General features: G+C 44.1%; 1 protein-coding gene across 1 annotated transcript in view; it reads left to right on the top strand.

Moving 5' to 3' along the window:
* The window catches only part of LOC121284575 (zinc finger protein 850-like), an 85,966-nt gene extending 74,114 nt beyond the window's left edge, over window positions 1–11,852 (top strand). The window contains exon 4 of the mRNA XM_041200042.1: window positions 10,079–11,852. Within this exon, the coding sequence (XP_041055976.1) occupies window positions 10,079–10,948 (870 nt within the window). The 3' untranslated portion in view covers window positions 10,949–11,852. The remainder of the gene's footprint in view (window positions 1–10,078) is intronic.
* Window positions 11,853–23,931: the final 12,079 nt, after the last annotated feature.

The following is a 23,931-nucleotide window of genomic DNA, read 5'->3' as shown; positions in this document are numbered from 1 at the left end:
GAGATGTGGGCTTGAGCAGAATCGCGGCTGTGAGCGGACAAAGAATTAAATAAAGCGGGACATGTTTGTGTTGGGAAATACATCTGGTGGAATTAAAGGAGATGACACCCGTTGATCGGCAGGGGTTTATGCTTTTAATCTGCTTTCGCTTCTACCCTTTTATGAGATTTGGAGAGGGGCTATCTGCTTCGTTTATTCGCTTATATCCACCGGTAAACACTCATTTTGAGCTTAGGGTGCGAGAGATAGCGAATCAGTTGGTATAGGCTACAGGCTGTAATACATCTGACACCGTAATGTTGAAGCACGGAATCCCGAAAGCACAAGGCCCGGGGCGATCGCCCCAATTTGCGTACACTAGGGACGGCACTGCTCACTATTGCCATCCCATAGGAAGTCATCAACATGCATCACAAAGATGCTCGCAAGTTTCCCAACATGGTACCAATAAAACATGGCAGGATCTGTCTTCAAACCCAACTTTAACAACACCAATGGAACGGGAAACTACCACACCTGGAAGCGTCGTTTAAACCATTGATGCACTTATTCTGCTTTCAAAGTTTTCCTTCTACCTCTGGCACCTCCTTCTGAGGTCTGAGAAACACTTTTCTCTGGAGGTGATCCCCCTGTAGAAATGCAGTTTTCATATCTATTGACTTACATTCCCACAAAAACATCGCCAAAAGGGCCAAAAGAATCAAAATTACCTTCCCTGCTGAGGGCAAGTCCACTGTGACCTCTTTATCTGTTAAGCAGTCTTGAAAGCCCAGACCACTAACCTCGCCTTGACCTTTCAGTTTCCATCCGGTAGGACCATCATCGTGCAGACCCACCTATGTGAAAATGCTGGATGATTCCTATTTGGGGCCTTTGAATACACACCAAACACCCTACAACTGCCCAACTCCATCTGTTTAGCCTCCCATATAGTTTTATCTCCTAATTTGTTGGTTGTTACAAAAACCTCTCTGTCTTGAGGACTTCTGCATCTACTATTGTGTCATGGTGGTTCTGCATTCTCCATTCTACTTAGTTGTCTATTCAGACTGTGACCCCTACTTGCCTGTTGAAGTCTTCCAGGCTGCTATTGTTAGATCTCCTGTATGCTTTGTCTGAGGCCCTATCCACTGTATGTGAACATGTCCTTACCCGACCCTTTACTGTAACTCGAGCTACGCTTCCATATTTTCCATTCTTGTATTCCATACTCCCAGTCCATGGCTTTCACTACTTTTCCATCATCCTGGACTTTCAGCCAATTCTTATAATTTCCAGTCGATTTTACTGCCCGTCCCACTGTTGTTGCATCCCTCCAGTTATCAATCCTTCTGGACAGTAGGATACCTGGGAACCCACTTTGGGCAGCCCTCTTCTGGACAAAATAGCCATTTCTTGTTCATTACAATCAGATTTTCTACTGATATCTAACTCCTGATCTATGATATTTTGTTCCTCTTGCTTTGTCCTGCAAAATATGAGTATGAGATTGTACATTGTGCTTTGTCATCTTTTATCACCTTGTCAATATCTGCCAAATCATACTTCATTCTGATGACCTGTGAGGATTGATTCCCATGTTGAATAATTACAGTTTTCCCCTCACACCCTGTAACTTTCCCTGGGCCTTTCCATTCCCTTTTCCTCTCTCTCATAATAAACCACATCACCTGAAGTAAAATCTACCTCGGATGGTCTTATACGATGTTGCAATGCTCTCCTATACTTTCTGAAACTTCAGCCTTGATGAAGCTTTCCAGCTTGCATGTAAGGCATTCAAGTGAGCAGAGAAAATAGAGTTAATGGTAGTACTGTCTAGAGCAGGGGAAGCATCAGACAGCACTGAGGGTAACTTCAGATTCCTTCCATACACCAACTGGTATGGGCTGTACCTCCTCCAATCATTTGTAAATAATTCTTTCCATGCATTGCCTATGCCAACACTGTTTACAATTTGCAATCCATTTGTTCAGCCAGTATCTTATGTTGTCCCTCACTGCATGATTCCTCTCACATAAATCATTGACAAACGGCCTCTCAGCCGCAGTATGCATAACTATGATTTTCAAATTTTCACACGTCCTGAAATTTATCGTTTGCAAATACCCTTCTGTTATCCATCAGTAATTTTGTTGGTGGTCCTAATCAATTGCCAATCCATTTCTCCATGACCTTGTCTACAATGGTTTTTCTGTCCTTGCCATTTATTACCATAGACACTCAAAACCTGTTGACCATATCTAAAACGTGTAGCAAAAAACAACACTCTGACCCTTGTCCCATACTTTTAACTCCATTGCCACTACATCATTAAATTCCCTGGTCAGTGGTAAACTCACAATGGGATGTGGTGATGTCCTTCAATATTTAACACAAATGTCATATAGAACCGTGACTTGCTCAGTACGGCTGTCATATTCTTTATCAACCACTCCAGCATCCCACAGCAGAGCTTTCAGTTTTTGTGGTGCAGGATGTACAACTGGTCTATGCAACTTCCAAATAATCATCTTCTTGTCGACCAAACTATTAACCCCAGAAGTTAACAAGACTGCTTGAACTCTATGACAAGAAATATCTGGCTCCTGTAATGGCAGGCTGTAATGGCCTGATCGAATAAAATGTTGATCCATAGTTTTCCAGAACACAATTGCTCTGTCATTCACCATGTCTAGCTTCATCTGTGCTTTGTTCATCACTGGATTCAAACACCCAGTGACCAGCACAATTCCTTCACGGTGGTCACCATCATCATTTTAAGACTCGGAATGACCTGTTTCATGCATTATTTCAAAAGCATGATTCTCTCGCTGCAGTCAGTTCACTGCGTAATGACACAGAATCACACCAATAACACAAATTAACCATTCCCCGCTTTTTCTCAGGTGCCTACGGTCACTGTCCAGATCCGCTTTTTGTCTCAATTCTCAAACTGGCTAAAAGTGCAACCACAGTCAGACTGCCTATCAAAGACCCTGTCTTTGTACTGGAATCTGCATTTAATATTCTGTCCATCTCGAAATTCAGCCACCATGGAATCCTCCATCCTTTGCTTTACTGCAGAGTTGTCTGTATTTGATAGGAAAGCAACTGGAAATGACTGTTTTCCCAAAACATTATTTAGCCATTTGATCTAGGAGAGTCTTTCCCATGGAATTGAACCCCCGTGAATACCAAAAATCTGTCGACATGAGAAATGTGTGCACAATTGCGGAACTTAAATCCCAATACAGAGTCCTGGATTTCAAGGTTAAAGCTTTTCAGTCTCTTACAACACTTTCCAAAGTCCATAATATATTCCTCCATAGACTGATCATTAGTTTTCTTAAATCTATCAAAGGTTGACCAAGCTTCATATGCTTCTAATAAATCATCCTTTTTGTAAAACTTATCCAAAGTGTGATAGAAGTGTCCATCCCTCTTTGGAGTCCAAGTCAACCACTTGCAATTCTGAAAAAAACTTCACTCCTAATCTTACTGTTTGCAGATAATGACAAAACCAAAGTCATACCTTGCTTCTTTCAGGGTAACAAAGTAACCCATGTCCACATCCTGACTTCATTGTTCCGTCACTGATATTGTTCCACCCCCAGAAAAAAAATCAGTGAATCGTCAAAGCATGAGATTTTGCACCATCCTTCTGCCTTTCTGTAACTGAGTTTGCCAGCAGCAGTATGTTTCTTTTTCTCTCAGAGGATAGAGACAAAAATCTTCTCATTCAGCAACCAATCACCAAAGCTTAATGTTCATCCTCTGCTACCATAGTAATTCCAATAATTGTATGCTGAGGAAGAATGAGTCTGCAGCTAGCCTGTAGCTTAAAACAGGTTTCTTACAAACTGGAGAAGTAAAGTCACAGACTCTCCCAGTTCCTCCCAGACACCCAGAGTGTATTGGTTTATATTCTCTTGCAATGATCCCCTAATCCTTCCCCAATTCAGAAAATTTGTGCTCAATTACCAGTTTAAAGTATGTATCCTATTGTAGCACAATTCAACATTAACACACACACACACACACACACACACAGGTATAGGTACAAGGAGAGGGAGGCACACAGAGTTACACAGGCAGACAGACATAAGGAAGGGATGCACACACAAACACAGGAAGGATACAGATGTTGAACGGTATTGGGCTTAGTTTGGTAGGTCTTAGTATGGTATTGATAGTCTTAGGTTGTTTAACAGTAAGTATTTATGAACTATTAGAAACCATATACGTAGGTACAGTAAAGGTGCAAGCTAGAAACTACCTCCATGCTTGATGCAACATGCAGCAGTGTCCAACACTACACTGACCCCTAGGTGGAGGTCATGTGTCATCTTACATCACTGTGTGTGTTCTGTTTTCAGTCCCACATTAAGCCTTTATGCGACAAATGCTTATACTACGCTTTCCCCCAGTCTTTATCCAACGTATTTACAAGTTATCCCGGTTTACCCCCTGTATTTACATCATTACCAACCCAATAGCCCCACCTCAAGTTTCTGACTTCATAGATTCATGGTCTGGAGGCCATATAATCCTTCCACTCCTTGCCCTCACTACTGTTAGAGCGGTGGTAGGCTCTGTTGCTGCAGGTAAACTTTGTTGGATTGGAGGTTGTTCTGGCTTTTGGGTGTCTTTTGATCCTCTTTTTCCATCCTTTGGCATTGAATCACTCTTTGTTAACTCCCTAATTATAGTGATAGATGGTGGTTGATTTATCCCGCTCTATGGGGCAGATGAACTCTAGGCTTGTCTCTATAGTGTTTTTTTCTCTTCTTCCTTTGTGTGGCTTGCTGTGACGCATGCTGGGATTAAAGATGGCTCTTCCTGTTGTGAGGGCGTGACTTGCTTGTAAACTCACCTTTGTGTTTGGCTGTGTCGTGTGCTGTTATCAATGAATGGCTGCTACTTGGTTCCAGCATCGTTTGTTGCCCTGTCATGCTGGCTGGGGATTGCAGTGTCTGCTCTGTGGTCTCAGGATTTATCTCTACAACTGGCGTCGGAGCTGGAATTTGAGTCTCTTCTTGTTGCTGGTTCCTCTTTTGACTGTCATCTACTTGAGGTGTCATGGTAGCCATTGGAATGGTTGGCTGGTCTGACCAATGAGGGGCTCCTGGCACTTGTAGCCAAAGTGGAAAAACCTGCTTTGCAAAAAGGGAAGACAATTCAGTGCTGAAGTCCCAGTCAAGAGAATCTTATTGCTGGAGCTCTTGGGAACTTGCAGTTTTGTATAATTTATGATAATGGTTGTCTTGACATCTTCTGATGTTTTGAGGATATTCAGGGCTACCCAGGCATCTCTGCTCAAGAGAGAAAAAGACTGGTTACAAATGACGTAGATCAGCTTGAAGATTTGTTTACTACCATACCTTAGTGGTCCCAGAATCATGCCTGGAAGTCAGATTCCTCCGGGCCCAAAGAGTGGTGTGTTTGTTGTCCATAGCCAGAGGTCTCTCAGTCATGGTTCTTTGTCTCATAGGACTGTAATACTGGCTCCCGTGTCCAATATAAAGTTTGAGATGGCCATTAACCAAGATGACAGCAGTCTAGAACGAAAATCTAGGAACTTTGACCTCACCCAAAAAGCATGCTTTTGTGTCCTCTTGGTGTGCTGTCTCGAACTCATGAGTCCTCTTGGTATCTCCTGTGCATTTTGCTGTTTTGTCTTTGCACAGCTTCCCAAAGTGTCAGCTACATTGAAAGCTTTGGGCTGAAATTGCTAGACATTGATCATGCTTGTAGGGTTGTTTTGCTACACAGCACTGGCATGGTCGCTCTACTGGTCAGTTAGGATATTGCTTCCCTTGGCTTGAAGTGTCCCTATTTCTGTGCACTCTTATTAACTGGACAGTGGGGTTTACTTTGTATCATGGTTTGCTTTCTCCCCTTAATATGGATCTGTGCTGCAAACAGAATTTAGATAGCCTGGATGGCCTTCTCAATGGTTAGATCTTCCTTCACTTGAAGCCTGTCTGAGAGTGTGTCATCTGCCAGTCCTATAACTATTATATTCCTGATTAGCTCAGATTTCAGATCACCATAATCACACCATTCAGTCATTCTGTATAGCTCATTAATGAAGGAGTCAACAGGTTCACCTGGCTTCTGGACAGGTTTATTAAATTTAGCCCTTTCAAGGACTTCTGAGGCTAAAATAAGCGTCAAATGATTTTAAAGCGTCATCCAATTTTGCAGATGATTCATCGATTCCTTGTCTAGCTATTATGTCATCGGCTATTGGACCTACTGAATAAAGCAGAGTTTTAATTTATTCAGCTTCTGTCTTTTTATCCAAACCTGAAGCAATGATGTATCTAAAGAATCCCTTTCTCCTAAGTCCCCAATGTTGCGATTGATCTTGGCCTTGTATAAGTTCAAATTAATCTGGAAGAGTAGATTTTGGATCCATGGTTTAAATTTTAAAATTGCAGGTTCCGCTTTAAGATGAGACTGAAAATTCAAGATGGTGCTGCTGTATGCTTCTTCACAAAGTATTTTCCTGTGCTTGCTGGTTTTGGTGGTCTCCCGCAGTAATGGAGTCTGTGATCTTAATGTTTAAATTTTTTCAACAATGGCTTCCTGGATCGACTGGTTAGAATCTTTCTCGTTTTAGCACAATGCTCTTGGGTCTTGCAAGCATCGAATTGTGGCATTTGCTTGGTTTTTAAAGCTGCTCACTCAGTTGGGATTAATTGTTAATTTATTATTACTTATTTCTTTGTTCTGAGTGAGCTCGGCAGCCACGTGTTCAGCCTTCAGCTCTGGAATCGGTTTTCTTGGAATGAGATTTCAACATACTTTTCTGACCAATTTTTCAGGATTTGTGTTGTCCAGGAATTTAAAATTTTTGCTCACCCCTGCTGGATCTTCTGTCTCTGGAAGCTGGACCTCCACAGGATTAAATGGAGTATCCTGCTGCAGTGAGGAATTTAATTTCTGCATTCAGCTTCCAAGCCTTTCTTTGGAGCTTTTCTCCTGCAATTTCCTTCTGCGCCTTTGTTTTTTGAGCTTTTCTTCAGGTCAGAATGCTTCTTTGATTTTTCCTTCAGTTTTCTAGGATTTTAATTTTCTTTTACAGTCACTGCGAGGTTTTGAGTTGTTCCATTCACTGCCACCGTGTTGTAAAGCATTGGGTGTAGCTCAGTACGTCTTATTAAGGTATTCATAATCTTAGCTAGTTCAACAGTAAGTATTTATTAACTACTAGAAACTATATACATAGTTACAGTAAAAATCCAAGCTAGGAGCTGTCTCCATGCTTGCTTCTACACACAGCTCTGTTGAACACTACACTGACCCCTGAGTCCAGGTCATGTGTTCCTTTATATCACGGTGTGGGCAGCACTGTACTTAGTCCAACATTTACCCTTTATGTGACAGACATTTATACTACAGCAGAGGCACACAGACTTACACACACAGTGAGGTACACAGAGAAACAAAGAGAATCAGCTGCCATGATGGGATTTCAACCCATACCCTCAGAGCATTGGCCTGGGCCTCTGGATTACTAGTCCAGTGATGTTACTACTATGCCATCAACTCCCCTTCTAATCACCTCTAAAAGAGTTGACAAAAGTCCTCACTGTAAGTAAAGGATAGAAATTTAGAATGGACAGTTCTATTTGTCATGCACCATACTTCTCCCTCTCAATCTAGACATCTCTGTTCCCTGCATGCTCCCTTCTCCTTACTGATTGTAACCCTAATCCATTCCACTATCCTCCTCCTTTTCCTCCAATTCGCTTCTCCTGAAGGTTCTGACTCTCATGCTGTTTCGGAGACATCTATTGCCCTTCCTATATGTCACCCAGGTGTCAAAACCTTTGCTCCATATTCTACAAATTGCTTTGCTAAGGGGGCATCACAAATACGTCCAAACCGACATGTACTTTGTGTCAGGGTAGGGGCAATGTGTCCACCACCTCTAACTTTTCACCCTCTCCTGGTGGTTTGAAGATTGTGCCCCAGGTGCGTGATGGCGGCTAGAGCTCCCACAAGTCCTTGCGAGAATAAAACCACTTTACCAGCCGCCTGTGCGGGCTGCTCGGGAATATGCATGTGCGGAGTGAGAGGTGGGCAACCTATTGCGCAATGTGACGTAATGTTGCGCATTTGCGGAAAGGGCATGTGATGCGCATATGCGGAATAAGAGGGAGGAGCTGCGGATGTGTGCATGCGAACGTAAGATGCGCATGTGCAGAATATGTGCAATCTGCGCATGTGCTTCGGAGGACGCGAGCTGCGTATGTGCGGGCAGAGGCTGCAACGTCACAAAGTGTGCACTCTGATTGGCTAATCAGCTTTATCCATCGGCGTCGGGCGCCTGTCGGCCAGAGTCCTTCCCACCACGTGGGCCAGGTTTCCGCATCCTCGTGTCGTCATGTGACATGTTGACCAATGGGAAGGACTGGAATACCGGAAGGACTCGTGTTCCGACCAATCAGATGGCGGGTTTTGCTCTACTACGTTTCCGCATTGCAGAACTTCCACATTCAGAAAATGAGCTTGTTCAGCTGCTGATCACCGCCCAGCGAAGCTGCTGCAGCTCCTCGCTTTCTGAATGAAGATTAAGCTTGACACACAATAAAACTTCCTCTTCTGTCCAATATCTGTGAGTAAAACACTTCCCCTTCACTCCCATTTTTCTAATTCTGGGTTTACATTGTTGACTTGCAGGACACGTATGTTTATAGAGGTGTACAGCACAGAAAAAGGCCCTTCGGCCCATCGAGTCTGCGCCGGTCAAACAAGCACCTAACTGTTCTAATCCCCTTTTCCAGCACTAGGTCCATAGCCTTGTATGCCATGACATCGCCAGCGTACATCCGATTATTTCTTAAATGTTATGAGGGTTTCTGCCTCTACCACCCTTCAGACAGAGATCCAGTTTCCCACCCACCCTCTGTGTGAAAAAATTCTTCCTCACATCCCCTGTAAACATCCTGCTCCTTGCCTTAAATCTATGCCCCCTGGTTATTGATCCCTCCACTAAGGGGAAAAGTTCCTTCCTGTCAGCCCTATCTATGCCCCTCAATTGTATACACCTCAATCATGTCCCCCCTGAATCTCCTCTGCTTCAGGGAAAATAACCCAGTCTATCCAGTCTCTCCTCATAACTGCCTGACTAAAAGGATGGTCACTTTCCTAATGTTCACAAATAAAGGAGTGGTTTTCCCCAGAGGATGGCAGACATGTAAGGGGACAGTATAGTAATATTGGGCATAGATGTGTGTCTTGTTATATTAGATATATTATTTATGGTTCTGTAATAAAGTTCATGTATTATTATTTCTAGTCTTGTCATATAGTACTGCAGCTAGGTTATTTATCTGTAGTCATAGAGTCATTATGGCACAGAAGGAGTCCATTCAGCCATTTGAGTCCATGCTGACTCTCTGTGCACACCTTTAGTCCTATATTTATGGCTGGCAGCCTGCATGAAGGTTTTCAGGTTTCTGTGCCTGGAGTGGAAGTGATTTGTCAGCATCAGTTGGCAACTCCAGAGAATTAAGAAGGTGTCTATTAGGTACAGCAGAGTGAGAATGGAGAGAGTGTTTGGAACGATGACTTAGAACATTTGCAGAACAAAAGAGCAAGGAATGTTCCATAGAAATTAGAATTGTCTGTTCTGACTTTCTATCCTGTACTGACAGTGATAACCTTGTTTTACAGGATATTAGAAGAGGAGCATTTGGACATAGAAATCTCAAAAAAAAATTCACGTCAAGAGTTGAGAGAGCTGTTTGATTCATGGGAATTGAATATTATCAGCCTTTGTATCTAGAAGGAGATATGGTTATTTCTGGTTCGTGTAATTCTGAACATCAGTTTGACTGAAAAAGCACCGAGATACATGCACACCTGAATGAGAGTGTTCCAGTGTACTGACTGTGGAAGAGCTTTCACCAGTTACACAGCCTGAAATATCATTGCACCATTCACAGCTGGGAGAGACCATATACATGTTGTGTGTGTGGACAAGGCTCCATGATCGTTGAACGAGGAGAGACCTGAGGACACTGGCACCATGGGGAAACCGTGGAATTGTGGGGATTGTGGGAAGGGATTCCGGTTCCCATCTGAGTTGGAAACTCATCGACGTGTTCACACTGGGGACAGGCCATTCACCTGCTCCGTGTGTGGGAAGGGATTCACTAGATCATCCACCCTGCAGACACACCAACAAGTTCATGCTGTGGAGAGCCCATTCACCTGCTCTGAGTGTGGGAAGGGATTCAGTGTTTCATCCCATCTGCTGACACACCAGCGAGTTCACACCAGGGAGAGGCCATTCACATGCCCCGAGTGTGGGAAGGGATTCACTCGGTCATCCAACCTACTGACACACCAGCGAGTTCACACCGGAGAGAAGCCATTCAAATGCCCTGTGTGTGGGAAGGGATTCTCTCAATCACCCAACCTGTTGGCACACCAGCGAGTTCACACTGGGGAGAGACCTTTCACCTGCTCTGACTGTGGGAAGGGATTTATTGATTCTTCCCACCTGCTGCTACACCAGCGAGTTCACACCGGGGAGAGGCCGTTCACCTGCCCCGAGTGTGGGAAGGGATTCACTCGGTCATCCAACCTGCTGACACACAAGCGAGTTCACACCAGGGAGCGGCCATTCACCTGCTCTGAGTGTGGGAAAGGATTCAGTGATTCGTCTTCCTTACTGACACACCAGCGAGTTCACACCGGGGAGAAGCCGTTCATCTGCCCTGAGTGTGGGAAGGGATTCAGTGTGTCATCCCATCTGCGGAGCCACCAACGAGTTCACACTGGAGAGAGGCCGTTCACCTGCCCTGAGTGTGGGAAGGGATTCAGTGTGTCATCCCATCTGCGGAGACACCGACGAGTTCACACTGGGGAGAGGCCATTCACCTGTTCTGAGTGTGGGAAGGGATTTACTGAATCATCAATCCTGCTGAGACACCAGCGAATTCACAAATGATTACATGTGATTATTGTTGCTCTTAATCACATGCAGAACAGATGCATGTTCGTTCTGTCATTTGGTGAAGTGGGAGCGTGAGAGGGTTTCTTTTTGCAGGACTTGCTGGTCTCATGTCTGCCTCCAGTGGGTTGATGAAGTTGGAGCCTGGGAGTGCGTGTTTCCACTGAACTGATGTGCACAGGCTGAAGAAGTACATTTAAAAAAGCAAAATGCTACGGATGCTGGAAATCTGAAATAAAAACAGAGAATGCTGGGAAAACTCAGCAGGTCTGACAGCATCTGGGGAGAGAGAAACAGAGTTAACGTTTCGAATCTAATGACCTTCTTCAGAGCTCACATTTATTTTACCCTGGATAGTAAATAGTGTTTTTCCCATCACGACAGGTTGGTCTAAAATAAAAATGTTTGTCTTAGTTCTATTCACTCCACAGTTCTGTTGGCTGAATTGGTCCATGTAGATTTCTGCTCCACCTAGTTTCCACCCACCCCTCCTCTTCTACCTCCATCAGGATATCCTTCTATTCTGTTCTCCCTTGTGTACGTACCTAGCTTCTCCTTAAGTGGTTTCATGCTATTGTTAAGAAATAGGAACTTACCTTTTGTAAATAGCCCAGAAATAGCTGTAACTTGGGAATTGGAAGGGAGAGAGGAACTCAGGAAAATTGCAATCACCAGGTAAGCGGTACTTAGCAAATTGTTGGAGCTGCAGGCTGAAAAATCTTTGGTTTCTGATGCACCTCATCCTAGGGTCTTAAAAGACGTGGCTGGTGAGAAAGCTGTTGCCTTGGTTTTAGTTTTCCAAAATTCTCTAGATTTCAGGAAGGTTCCATTAGATTGGAAAATAGCAAATGTAACTCCTTTATTCAAAAAGGGAGGGAGACAGAAAGCAGGAAACTCAGGCCAGTTAGCATAACTTCTGTCAGAGGGAAAATGTTAGAAGCTATTATTTAAAGACATTATGACAGGGCACTTGGAAAAGTTCAGTGCAATCAGGCAGTCAACATGGTTTTGTGAAAGAGAAATCATGCTTAACCAATTTATTAGCGTTCTTTGAATGAGTTACATGTGCTGAGGATAATGGGGAACAGGTGGATGTATTGTACATAGATTTGCAGAAGGCATTGATAAGGTTATTGTGGAAAATAAAATCTCATGGTGTAGAGGGTAAGATATTGACATGGATAGAGAAGATTGTCTAGCTAACAGGAAATGGAGAGTAGGCATAAATGGATCTTTTTCTGGTTGGCAGGATGTAATGACTGGCATGCCACAGGGATCAGTGCTGAGGCCTCAACTTTTTTGCAATTTATATAAATGACTTGAATGAAGGGACCAAAGGAATGGTTGCTAAATTTGCTGATAATACAAAGATAAATTGGAAAGTAAGTTGTGAAGAGGATACAAGGAGGCTACAAAGGGATATAGATAGGTAAAGTGAGTGGGCAAAGATCTGGCAAATGGGGTATAGTGCGAAAATGTGAAATTGTCCATTTTTGCAGGAAGAATAAAAGGGAAGCATATTGTCTAAATGATGAGAGATTGCAGAGCTCTGAGATTCAGAGGGTTCTGGGTGTCCTAGTGTATGAATCACAAAAGGCTAGTATGCAGGTGGAGCAAGTAAATTATCATTTATTGTGAGGGGAATTTCGTATAAAAGTAGGGAGGTTATGCTTCAGTTGTATAGGACACTGGTGAGACTACATCTGGAGTATTGTGTGCAGTATTGGTCTGCTTCTTTAAGGAAGGATGTAAATATGTTAGAAGCAGTTCAGACAAGGTTTACTGGACTAATACCAAGAATGTGTGGGTTGTCTTATGAGGAAAGATTGGGCAGGTTACGCTTGTATTTGCTGGAGTTTAGAATAATAAGAGGTGACTTGTTTGAAACCTGTAAGATCTTGAAGGGTCTTGAGAGGATGGATGTGGAAAGGATGTTTCCTCTTGTGGGAGAGCCTAGACCTAGGAGTCACTGTTTAAAAATAAGGGGTCACCCATTTAAGACAGAGATGAGGAGAAATTTTTCCTCTGAGGCTTGTGAGACTTTGAAACTCTTCCTCAAAAGGCAGTGGAAGCAGAGTCTTTGAATATTTTTGAGGAAGAAGTAGATAGATTCTTGATAAACAAGGGGGTGAATGCTTTTCAGGGTTAGGCAGGAATGTGGAGCTGAGGTTAAAATTAGATCAGCCATGATCTTACTGAATGGTGGAGCAGGCTCGAGGGGCCGAGTGGCCTTCTCCTCCTAATTGGTACGTTTGTAGTCTGGGTGGAGGCCGAGGACTCCATTTCCCGGCAGGCGCAAGAGTTCTGGATCTGCGAAAAGGTGACAGGCTGTGCATGCTTCGTTATAGTTTTGTTTCTTTAGTTAAAGGGCTCAGCCATCCGTGACATCAGGAGTCCCCCTGCAAGTATCTCGAGACCCAGGTTTGGGCCCATAACATGGGGAGTCCTTGGACCAAAAGGAGGGAATCTAGAGACAGAAAACTCGGGAGAGGTCTCAAAGATAGAGAACCCACAGGGAAGGAGACCATGGGGGAGAGGAGCAAAGAAAGAGGCTTCAAGCAGCAAAAGTGCTGCTGTTGGCAGGCTCCAGGTAGTGAGGGCTCAGGAGAAGCCCTGGAGAGTTGAAAAGGTCATTAATTCCCTGCTACGGCCATTGGGGAAAAGATAACCCTTTGGAGCAGTGGTGTTCTGTTTGGTGTAATTAAAGAGCTGGAGTTCTGTCCATGTGTTGATGCATCCTCAGGGAATGATTGGAATTTAGTCTTCGGAGAAAAGATTAAACCATCAGGAGGTGAGCAGTCGTTGAGACATTCTGATTCAGACTACATTCAGAGGCTGGATCTTCGAAAGTGAAGACTGGAAAACCCTTCATGAGGGAGACAGAAATTTAAAGAATTGTGTAACTCTGGATACTGATGTCTGGTGGGTTGCTGAGAAATCCGTGGATCGGTCTTGATTGCATCTACCATGTACTATGCAGTATAGTGTGTTCAACCACAGTTCGTCTGTCAATCCACAGGTATCTTATTAATTCTGAATGTCAGAGTATAAGATAGATATTGTAAATTGCTTGACATTTCTTTTTGTATAGTAAAGTTTATTTTGCTACGTTTACAACTGTGGAATCTTGTGAATTTATTCTCCCAGTGATTTCCTGGGATCTCAAACTTAGGCTACTTTAAACAAAATGTTATTGATTGTTAACTGGATCATACCTAATTTGGGGGTCTGCTCCAGATTCACCTCAACCACTCCCTGCGGTAGTGAGTTCATTCTCACCACTTGTCTGATAAGGAAGTTTCTCATGAAATCTATGTTGGATTATTGAACACCTTAATAATTTTAAAGACTCATCAGGTCACCCTAGAGTCTTTTTTCTAGAGGAAAGCAGTCCAGCCTTTCCTGAGTGTTAAATGCTCTCAGTTCTGGTATTATCCTTGTGAATCTTTGTTGCACCTTCTCCAGTGCCTCTATTTCCTTTTTCTAAATGGACACAACAGATGTTGACAGACTCCCAGTGTAGCCTAACTATGGTTCTAAAGAAGTTGAACATAAGCTCCCTGCTTTTCAATTCTACCCCTCGAGAAAGGGGCCTCATGGAAAGATGTGACGTTCTGAGAGAGTCAACAGAGGAGATTTACTAGAATAGCACCAGGGATGAGGGGACTGCAGCTGGTTGGAGAGACTAGGGAAGCTGCTTAGATCATAGAGCAGAGGAGGAGACCATTTGGCCCATCGAGTCTATGCCAGCTCTCTGTATAGCAAATTCGCCAGTAACTTCGCCCCGTTCTGTCCCTGTAGCCCTACAAGTTTATTTCTTTATATGTCCATCCAATTTCCTTTTGAAATCATTCAACGTCTCTGTTTCCACCACCCTCATGGGCAGTTTTCCAGGTCATTACCACATCGCTGCTTAAAAAATGTTCTTCCTCACATCCTCCCTCTCCATCTCTTGACCAAAACCTTAAATCCTTCTCCGCTAGCCTTTGTACGATCAGCTAGTGGGTACATCATTTCTTTGTTTACCTTATCTAAACCTGTCACAATCTTGTACCCATCTATCAAATCTCCCCTTTGCTCCCAGCTTCTCCAACCTAATCCTTTATCCCTGGAACCGTTCTGGTAAATTTCCTCTGCACCCTTACATCCTAAAGTATGGTGACCAAATCTGGATGCAATCTTCAAGTTGTGACCTATCTGAGCTTTATAAAAGTATATGGACGCAGAAGATGTGAGCATGATTCCTAAATGAATACTTTGTGCCTGTGCTCACAAAAGAGGGGGGACATTGCAGACATTGTAGTTAAGGAGAGAGACATATAATGACACAGACACACACACACACACACACACACATAGGAGACAGACCAACACACACAGGGGGACGCACAGGCACAGTGAGAGAGAGAGGCACACACACAAACACTCACAGAGAGATGTGTGCACACAGACATACATGCCGCGACACACAGACAGGAAGACACACACACAGGGACACCCAGAGGTACATAGACACACACATGCACAGAGTGGGAGTATTGAGGACCATGAAGGGAGGAGTGTGCAGTTAATTCTAGCCCCACTTCTCCATCAATCACAGAAATAGTTTAAATGTTTAATTCACCCACAAAACTGACCAGTTGTTTGCCTTTGATACTGTTATTTCCAGCATAAAAAGATTCTAATCAGGCTTCTTTCACTTCAGTAAACACACAAGAACAATTATTATAAAACAAACTACTTTTAAAAAAAAAGTTAAAGTGGTTAACATACAAGTTGTAGTTCAGAAGTATAATGATTTTTCCCTTAAAAAAAGCAAATATTTGAACCCCCATACACACACACACAAACACAAAATAGGCCAAAACACAGTTCCCTGCTGAGGCTCGAGTATGGGAACATTTCTTTTAAAAGGATGACATTCAAACAGATCTGTTGATCTGACAGAATTCTGGTCACAATTGTTCTGGAAGTTCTTTTGGACAGATTTGTTGGTGAACCTGTCCTTGATGACTCTTACTTATCAATGTTTTGACAAGGAGACTGGCAGGAGGGAGGTCGAGCGTTGGGAGAAATTTAGTTGTGGGGCTAACAGAGGCACAATGGGCCAAATAGCCTCCTTGTGTCCTGTAACCATTCTCTGATTCTCTGAGCAGGGCCCAAGGGTCAAGCATCAGACCACCTGTATTATCAGTTTGAGGAGCTGTGAGGCCATTAACAGTGAAAGAGCAAAAGAAGCATCATGGCCTTTAACAGTGAGGGAGTGCGAGAAGCAGCCAGGCCATTAACAGTGAGAGCAAGAGGAGCAGCGCAGCTTTTAACAGTGAGGGAGTGCGAGAAAAGTGAGAAACCATTAAAGAGCATGGAGAACAGCTGATTGGTGAATATTTCTAGACTTTAAAGTAGTAATAAGGTGTTTAGGTCTCTATTTCCTTTTTTTTTCTCTTAAAAATAGCTTAAGTCTCAGATCAATACTAGTGTGTAAAAAAATTAAAATAGAGTGCAAAGAGCAGGGGATTCTTCAAGTGTAAAGAGCAGGGATATGAGAGTAATTAAATAATTAAACAAAACATGATATCGAAGGCAGGATGGGTGATGTGTTGCTGCTGCAGCATGTGGGAGCTGCTGGACGCCAAGGTGATCCAGAGTGAACACACCTGTAGTAAGTGTTTGCAGCTCAAGGAACTTCGGATCAGAGTTAAGGAGCTGGAGTCCGAGCTGCAGACATTGCGCACATCAGGGAGGGGTAAGTTACCTGGACATGCTGCTCTTTTTGCTCTCTCGCTGTTAAGGGCCTCACAGCTCCTCAAACTGATAATACGGGTGGTCTGATGCTTGACCCTTGGGCCACTGCTCAGAGAATTAGAGAATGGTTACAGGACACAAGGAGGCTATTTGGCCAATTGTGCCTTTGTTAGCCCCACAACTAAATTTCTCCCAACGCTCGACCTCCCTCCTGCCAGTATCCTTGTAACTTCAGGAGGCGGTCACACACCTCAGATTAAGTAATTCAAATTTGGTCACAAGTCACAGGTCACAAGTCACAAGTCAGTAAAGCCAAAGTCAAGAAGGAAACAGGACAACTCCTTTAAGCTAACCAGCAGAACCAAGAATCTCCAAACCCACTGCTCAACTGCCAAAGTCAGAACTATCAGAATCACCCAACTAACGGCTGCAACGTTTCATCATTTGTCCTCATGGACAACCCAAAGACTGGTTCGTATATCTTTGTAACTTTTATTTTTGGACTCGTATTTCTCATTTTTAACCTGTGTATGTATGGCGCATTTTTATTGTTTCTCATGTTTTAGTAACTAATAATCTCACTCTTTCTTTGACTCAAGAAAGCCTGGTTAAATTGGCTCCTTTTAAAACATAAATGTATTTGGACTGGGAAAAAATATCCACGATGGATGGGATACCTTTTAAATTGACCTTGTGCAACCAACCGAGGGGCTTGAATAAGGAAACAGAGTCAGTTCACCCCTCCTCACCCGGGAATATAACAATTTAGGGTACCTCATCCGGGATCATAATTGGGGGACCTCGCCCAGGAACTGGTCGTAACAGGTTTAATGAATCATAACCATCAGTCATGCATCTGATCTGAAACTTCTTTCTGTCCACTTGTTTAATAAAATCTCTACACTACACAAATAGACAATGTCTAGATCATTGGTGCTTAGCTATGGATGGGATTAACTCTTGGCCTTACATACAAAAGATGGCACATGCCACTTCTATACAGGACAGTGACCAAATTTTGCAAGACTAATTTAGCTCCAGCTGTCAGCTCTGTTAGGTGAAGCAGTTTTTGATCAGGAATAGAAAGAACGTGATCATTGAACTACCTGAGGAGAGACAGATCTTCATGCTCTGGAAACAGCTGCTTTAAATAAACCTCAAATCTGTCCATTGTACTATACTTGTGTTTGTGACCCACATCTCTGTGACCATTCCCATTCCTTTTATGTTCTTCCCAAGACTGTTCCATGTTAAAACCATCTTGCCTGCCATCTGGATTTTCCAACATACAGAATAAAGTAAGAATACTCCCAGCATCAGGAAAACCAATATATTTTTTGCAGTTCATTGGGCCATGTGTATCAGGCTGTGCCTATGATTTATACCTGGATTTGATGGAATGTTTTTTTACTTTGGATTACTCAATCTTGCTCCCTCTCCACCAAACTTTTCCCTTCTCACTTTCTCCCAGTTGTCGATGGTATGGAGGCCTTTCACAATTCCACATGTCCAATATGTCACACTCATCAGAGTGACCGGCAGAAGTCATCTTCAAAACTGGTGGCCCAGTAAAATGGCAGGCACATGCCATGCCTTGTGGTGGCATGTAATTCCCACCACAATATACCATTACTGTGCCTGTGTACTGCCAGCCCGCCCCAGCAAAACAAGCATCTACTACAGGGCCCCTAATGTGTCGATGGTGAGGAAGTCCTCAGGTTGGACTATCCAATCCCAGCACTTCTCCTCTCTTTCTTTCAATTTCCTCCCATTGTTTGCCACCATAGCAGTCGGTGAAACAGGCACAGGCAGACACCCCCACAGTTTATTATTCTATCCCCTGCTCCTTAACAGGAGGTAAACTAGGTTGCAGGGGGGTTGGGAGGGGATTCGGGGATTAAACATATTTAAATCCTGCAATGGGGCCTTTCTGCCAGCAGCTATGAAAGCGATTTATACTTTAGGCAAGGAGAATTTGAGAAAAATTGAAATAATTTTGATCCTATGTACGACGCTTTCAATATAAAGTGCAGACAGAAGAACAATACGTTGGGGAAATGGAGGCTAATACATTTTAGGCTGTGCAGTACTGATTGAGACAAGTGGCTGTAAAAAAAAAATCACCATGAAGTATTGTGCTGGCTTAACATGAAACAGACCCAATGATTTCAAAGTTCTGTTAGGCTAAGGAAGTTGGCTCGGTGTTAAACACCTTCCCTTGTTGAGAATATCAGTGCAGCTTGAAAATGTCAAACGCTGATCCCACACAAAACATTTACATGAAACCCCCCCAACACGCTGACCAGACAGAGAATGGGGAGTTTTACTGAGGGTTCTGTTTGTTGTTTTTTTCTTATTGGCATCAGTGTGGATTATACTGTCTGTGTGTCCGTCTTCTAAGGGTCTCCAGGTGCTTTCTGTCCAGCCCAGTGAAGACATGTAAATAAACTTGAGTGTCCACCTCCATTTTAAATCTGGAGAAGGATTTCTCCCTTTCCTATGAGACAGATGAGGGAGACAGGGCTGGCTCCAATGCTCCCTTCACATTGTGGTTGTTGTACACAACCATTTTTCTCCAGTTTGCAGTCCCTATATATTTGGATCTATAAGTTTGGTTTCCTGGCCTTCTCTCTCTCTGTTGTTTGGGATCTTACTGTGCTGTCACTCCTGATTTCTCCAGCATTTAATTTGGCTCCTGTTGCAGAAGAAAGGTTGCTCTCCCCTCTCGCTGTCCCCTCTTGCTCTTTTGTTCTTTTTGTCTTTAACATATCCAACACTGATCCTGCCATGACAGTCAATGTTCCTGCAAAGCTCCGTGCAGCAGCCTGAAGGTACCACACAGGCCCCGCTCCCTGATAAATAATCGTGCCACCCTCTCTTTTGGAGAACATAGATTTAAAGTGATTGGCGAAAGAACCAACAGCAACATAGAGACAAAGGCCGGGATTTTCTCTCCCTGACATCAGCCGGCATCATCGCAGACGGGACTGGGAAATGTGGAGAGCGGTTGCCTTTTGAAGGCTCTCCAAGTTTTCCTGTTCAGCCCGTGATGATGCTCATGACGTCTGGGCCGGAAAGTCTAGCACAGAGTGTTATGTCGCTAGAGGCCACTCGGCCCATCGAGTCCATGCTGGTTTTCTTTCGAGCAACCTAGTCAGTCCCATTTCCCCATTCTATCCCGGCAGCTCAGATTACCTCTACGAGCAGGAGTGGGAACCTTACTCTGTATGGTACATAATCTCTTTCGGGCACAAATAGAGGTGTTTTCTCTATTAGCTGAAACAACGTAATTCAACCTGCAAATCCTGGAAATTTGCAGTTCCCAGTGAATCTCCTCCTCCTCTGAAGCTGCTGGCCCATTTGTAATTTAACAAGGATGTGCATTGTTAACGTGCCAGCCTGCTCCAGTCTTTATTACACAAGGGAGCAGAGTACGTTTTACCAGAAATTTCCATGTAGATTGACGACAGTGGGCATTCCACTCATTACGTTTTTGTTTCTTTCAGTTTTCTGCAGGCTATGGGAGTGGCTTCCAGTGAAACTGTGTTGGAAATTAAGTGGACTGCTTTCTGCTTACTCGCAAGCAAACCCGAGTGAGACCTATAGACACCGAGTGATGGTGTCTCCCAGCCCTATTGCAACAAAACTCTCTCCCCTTAGCATAGTGGTATTATCATTGGAATAGTATTCCAGAGATGTAGGGTAATTCTCTGGGGACCTAGGTTCAAATCCCATCATGGTGAACTTTGAATGCAATTAAAACCTGGCATTAAAAGTCTAATGTTGACCACCAAACCATTGCTGATTGTCGTAAAAACCCATCTGGTTCACTGATGTCCTTTAGGGATGGAAATCTGCTGTCCTTACCTGATCTGGCATACATGTGATTCCTGACCCACAGCAATGTGGTTGACTCTTAAAAATGCCCTCTGAACAAGGGCAATTAGGGATAGGCAACAAATGCTGGCCTAGCCAGTGATGCCCAAATCCCATGAACGAGCAATTTAAAACAATGAATCGTTGTTAGAGGGTAGTTTGAACACAGATGAGATACACAAGACATTGGATAGGGGCAGCTGGGGGAGATTGTTCATCTTCAGCAGGGGGCAGTATATGGTTGAACATTGTTGTGCAAAGAATTGCTTCCTGACATCACCCCTGAATGGCTGCTCTGTAAGGACTTGGGGTCTTGAATAAACAGGTATTTTCTGTCTAGTACGAGATTAGCTAAACAGCATTGATTCTCTCTCTGGAAAGAGAATTTCTAAACACTTTGACCTGTAAACAGTCTTAGTTCAGGCTGCCATGTTGACATTCTAAGTAGGTAGGATGGGGTCTTGTGCTCTCCCTTATGTATGCAAGTGTTTAGAAAGGACCAGGGTGTAAGCTAAAAAGCTGGTCTCAAGCAGGATGGTGAACTGGGGCGGGGGGCTTTGGTGGTAAGCACCCTGACAGTTTGGGTACCTGTCTGTGTCGATTGGTCAGGATAGTTTGAATAGATGATTGACATTGGGTAAGCTACCAGCCCCCAAAAAAACAATATATTAACAAGTGCTGAAGGACAGGGTCCATGTCCTGCTGAGGTCCCGGTGATATACTGGTGAGGTGTCGTGGTGAGGTTGCAGCGCTCTTAAAATAGAGGAGGAGGTGGGTGATGAGATCAACACACTTTGTGCCAACCGTCCGTCTGCCCTCTGGGACCAGTAAACCATTGTCAGGGTCGTATACGTTTTCTGTCTAGTTAGTTACTGTATCATATATAAACTGTTATTTCTTATTAAACTTAATTAAAAATCTTAAAATTACTTCCGACTAGTCGATTGCCTATTTAGGTATCTGTGGGCCCAAACGCCAGAACCTTACAGCTCTAATATTAAGGCTTTGCCATCACTCCTCGAGGGGAGCCCCTTCACAGGGCAGTCTGCAGCTTGGACAGTCTCTGAATCTGTCTGGAATGCTGGCTCCCCTGGTCTGCGGATCAAGACCACCTTGTGTTCCTCTGTTCCTCAACACGTCCAACAATGCCCTTAACCGGCCCTTGTACCCAACACCAGGTTCCTGAAGCAACTGTTGCACTCGGAACTGGGTCACGGCAGGACACTCCCAGAAAGATAGTAGAAACACTTTAGCGATGTCCTCAAAGCATCCATGAAGAGGTCAAACATCCCTGCTGACCGTGGGAGTCCCTGAATGGCAACTGACCAGAATGGAGGAGGTTTCTATTGGGAATGCACCAAGCACATCGAGAGACTTGGTCAGGAATGTGCACACTGAACTCAATCCTTCAAATGTTTTACTTTAACATTTGACAGAATTTACAATATAAACTTCATTTTAAATGGTGTTGATGTTCTGTGAAGTGATACAGAAGAGAGATGTGATAGAGCTGTTCGATAGGTCTCAAAAATAGGGAATGAGAAAAGGCATTGTCCTACTGGGACTAACTCAGAGACATATTTTGAGCAGGGAGTTCCCTAATGTTGTGTGGACAGATGTGGAGGTAATCTGAGCCTGTCTGTCAGTGGTGTTTTAACGCAGCAAGCTCTTTAATACCTTATTTCTGAGTTGGGTGTTAATTGCGTGACAGTGGGTGCAATGAGGACCCGTAAGACACCATCTCAACTCAAGTATGAAGGGCCAGCTCATCCACCCTTCCCCTCGCATATCCCCTTACCCCCCCCGCCCCCCCACGCCACCACCCCCCCCACCCCCGCAGTGCAACACCCTCTTGCTCTCTTCACTTGCCCTCTCCCCATTCCTCACCTCTCTGCCTCCATCCTCCACAACAGAGTTTGTGTGCAAGTATGAGTTGGGCGCATGCATGTATGTATGTGTGAGGGTAGGAGTGTGTGTGTGTGTAAGTGTGAGTGTGCGTGGGTGCACGCGTGATTATGAGTGTGCATGTGTGCGTGCACGAGTGTGACTATGAGTGTGTGAGCACCCGCATGAGTGTGTGTGTATGAGTCAGTGTGAGTACGTGGGTGCACTCGCACGAGAGTGAGAGAGAGAGAGAGACTCAATTATCTGGTCAGCAATAAGACCATAAGACGTATGAGCAGAAGTAGGCCATTCAGCCCATCGAGTCTGCTCTGGAATTCATTGAGACACACACACACGCAGACTCTCATTCACTAACACACACAGTATAACACAAATGCAATCATTATCACACTCACAATCACACTCTCTATCTCACCTTCAGACACTCACGTAGACTGTCACTCTCACTCACTCAAATTCACTCTGACACACATAAACACACACACAGAGACAGAGAGACACACACACACAGATCGCCACACACAGACAGTGAGGGACAGAGAGAGACACACATGCATGCATGCGTACACACGCAAACGCACACTATTTGCCTCTGCCGCACTCTCAGGCAGTGCATTCCAGATCCTAACCACTCACTGCATGAAAGATTTTCCTCACAGAGCTGCAGGGATAGAATGGGGAAATGGGACTGACTAGGTTGCTCGAAAGTAAACCACAATGGACTCAATTGGGCCGAGTGGCCTCAAGAGACATAACTCTCTGCGCTGGACTTTCCGGCCCAGACGTCGTAGGCATCATCACGGGCTGAACAGGAAAACTTGAAGAGCTTTTAAAAGGCTCTCCACATTTCCCAGTCCCACGGCTGGTTTCGGGGACAGAAAATCCCGGCCTTTGTCTCTATGTTGCTGTTGGTTCTTTCGCCAATCACTTTAAATCTGTGTTCTCTAAAAGAGAGGGTGGCACGATTATTCATCAGGGAGCGGGGCCTGTGTGGTACCTTCAGGTTGCTGCACGGAGCTTTGCAGGAACATTGACTGTCATGGTGGGATCAGTGTTGGATATGTTAAAGACAAGAAGAACAAAAGAGCAAGAGGGGACAGCGAGAGGGGAAAGCAACCTCTCTTCTGCAACAGGAGCCAAATTAAACGCTGGAGAAATCAGGAGTGACAGCACAGTAAGATCCCAAACAACAGAGAGAGAGAATGCCAGGAAACCAAACTTATAGATCCAAATATATAGGGACTGCACACTGGAGAAAAATGGTTGTGTACAACAACCACAATGTGAAGGGAGCATTGGAGCCAGCCCTGTCTCCCTCATCTGTCTCATAGGAAAGGGAGAAATCCTTCTCCAGATTTAAAATGAGGTGGACACGAGGCTGTGTTTAACTCAGTTTATTTACATGTCTTCACTGGACTGGACAGAAAGCATCTGGAGCCCCTTAGAAGACAGAC

The sequence above is a fragment of the Carcharodon carcharias genome, chromosome 12, assembly GCF_017639515.1.
Source record: "Carcharodon carcharias isolate sCarCar2 chromosome 12, sCarCar2.pri, whole genome shotgun sequence".
Lineage (NCBI taxonomy): Eukaryota > Metazoa > Chordata > Chondrichthyes > Lamniformes > Lamnidae > Carcharodon > Carcharodon carcharias.
The sequence above is the reverse complement of the archived record's forward strand: the minus strand, read 5'-3'. Positions and strand labels throughout refer to the sequence as shown.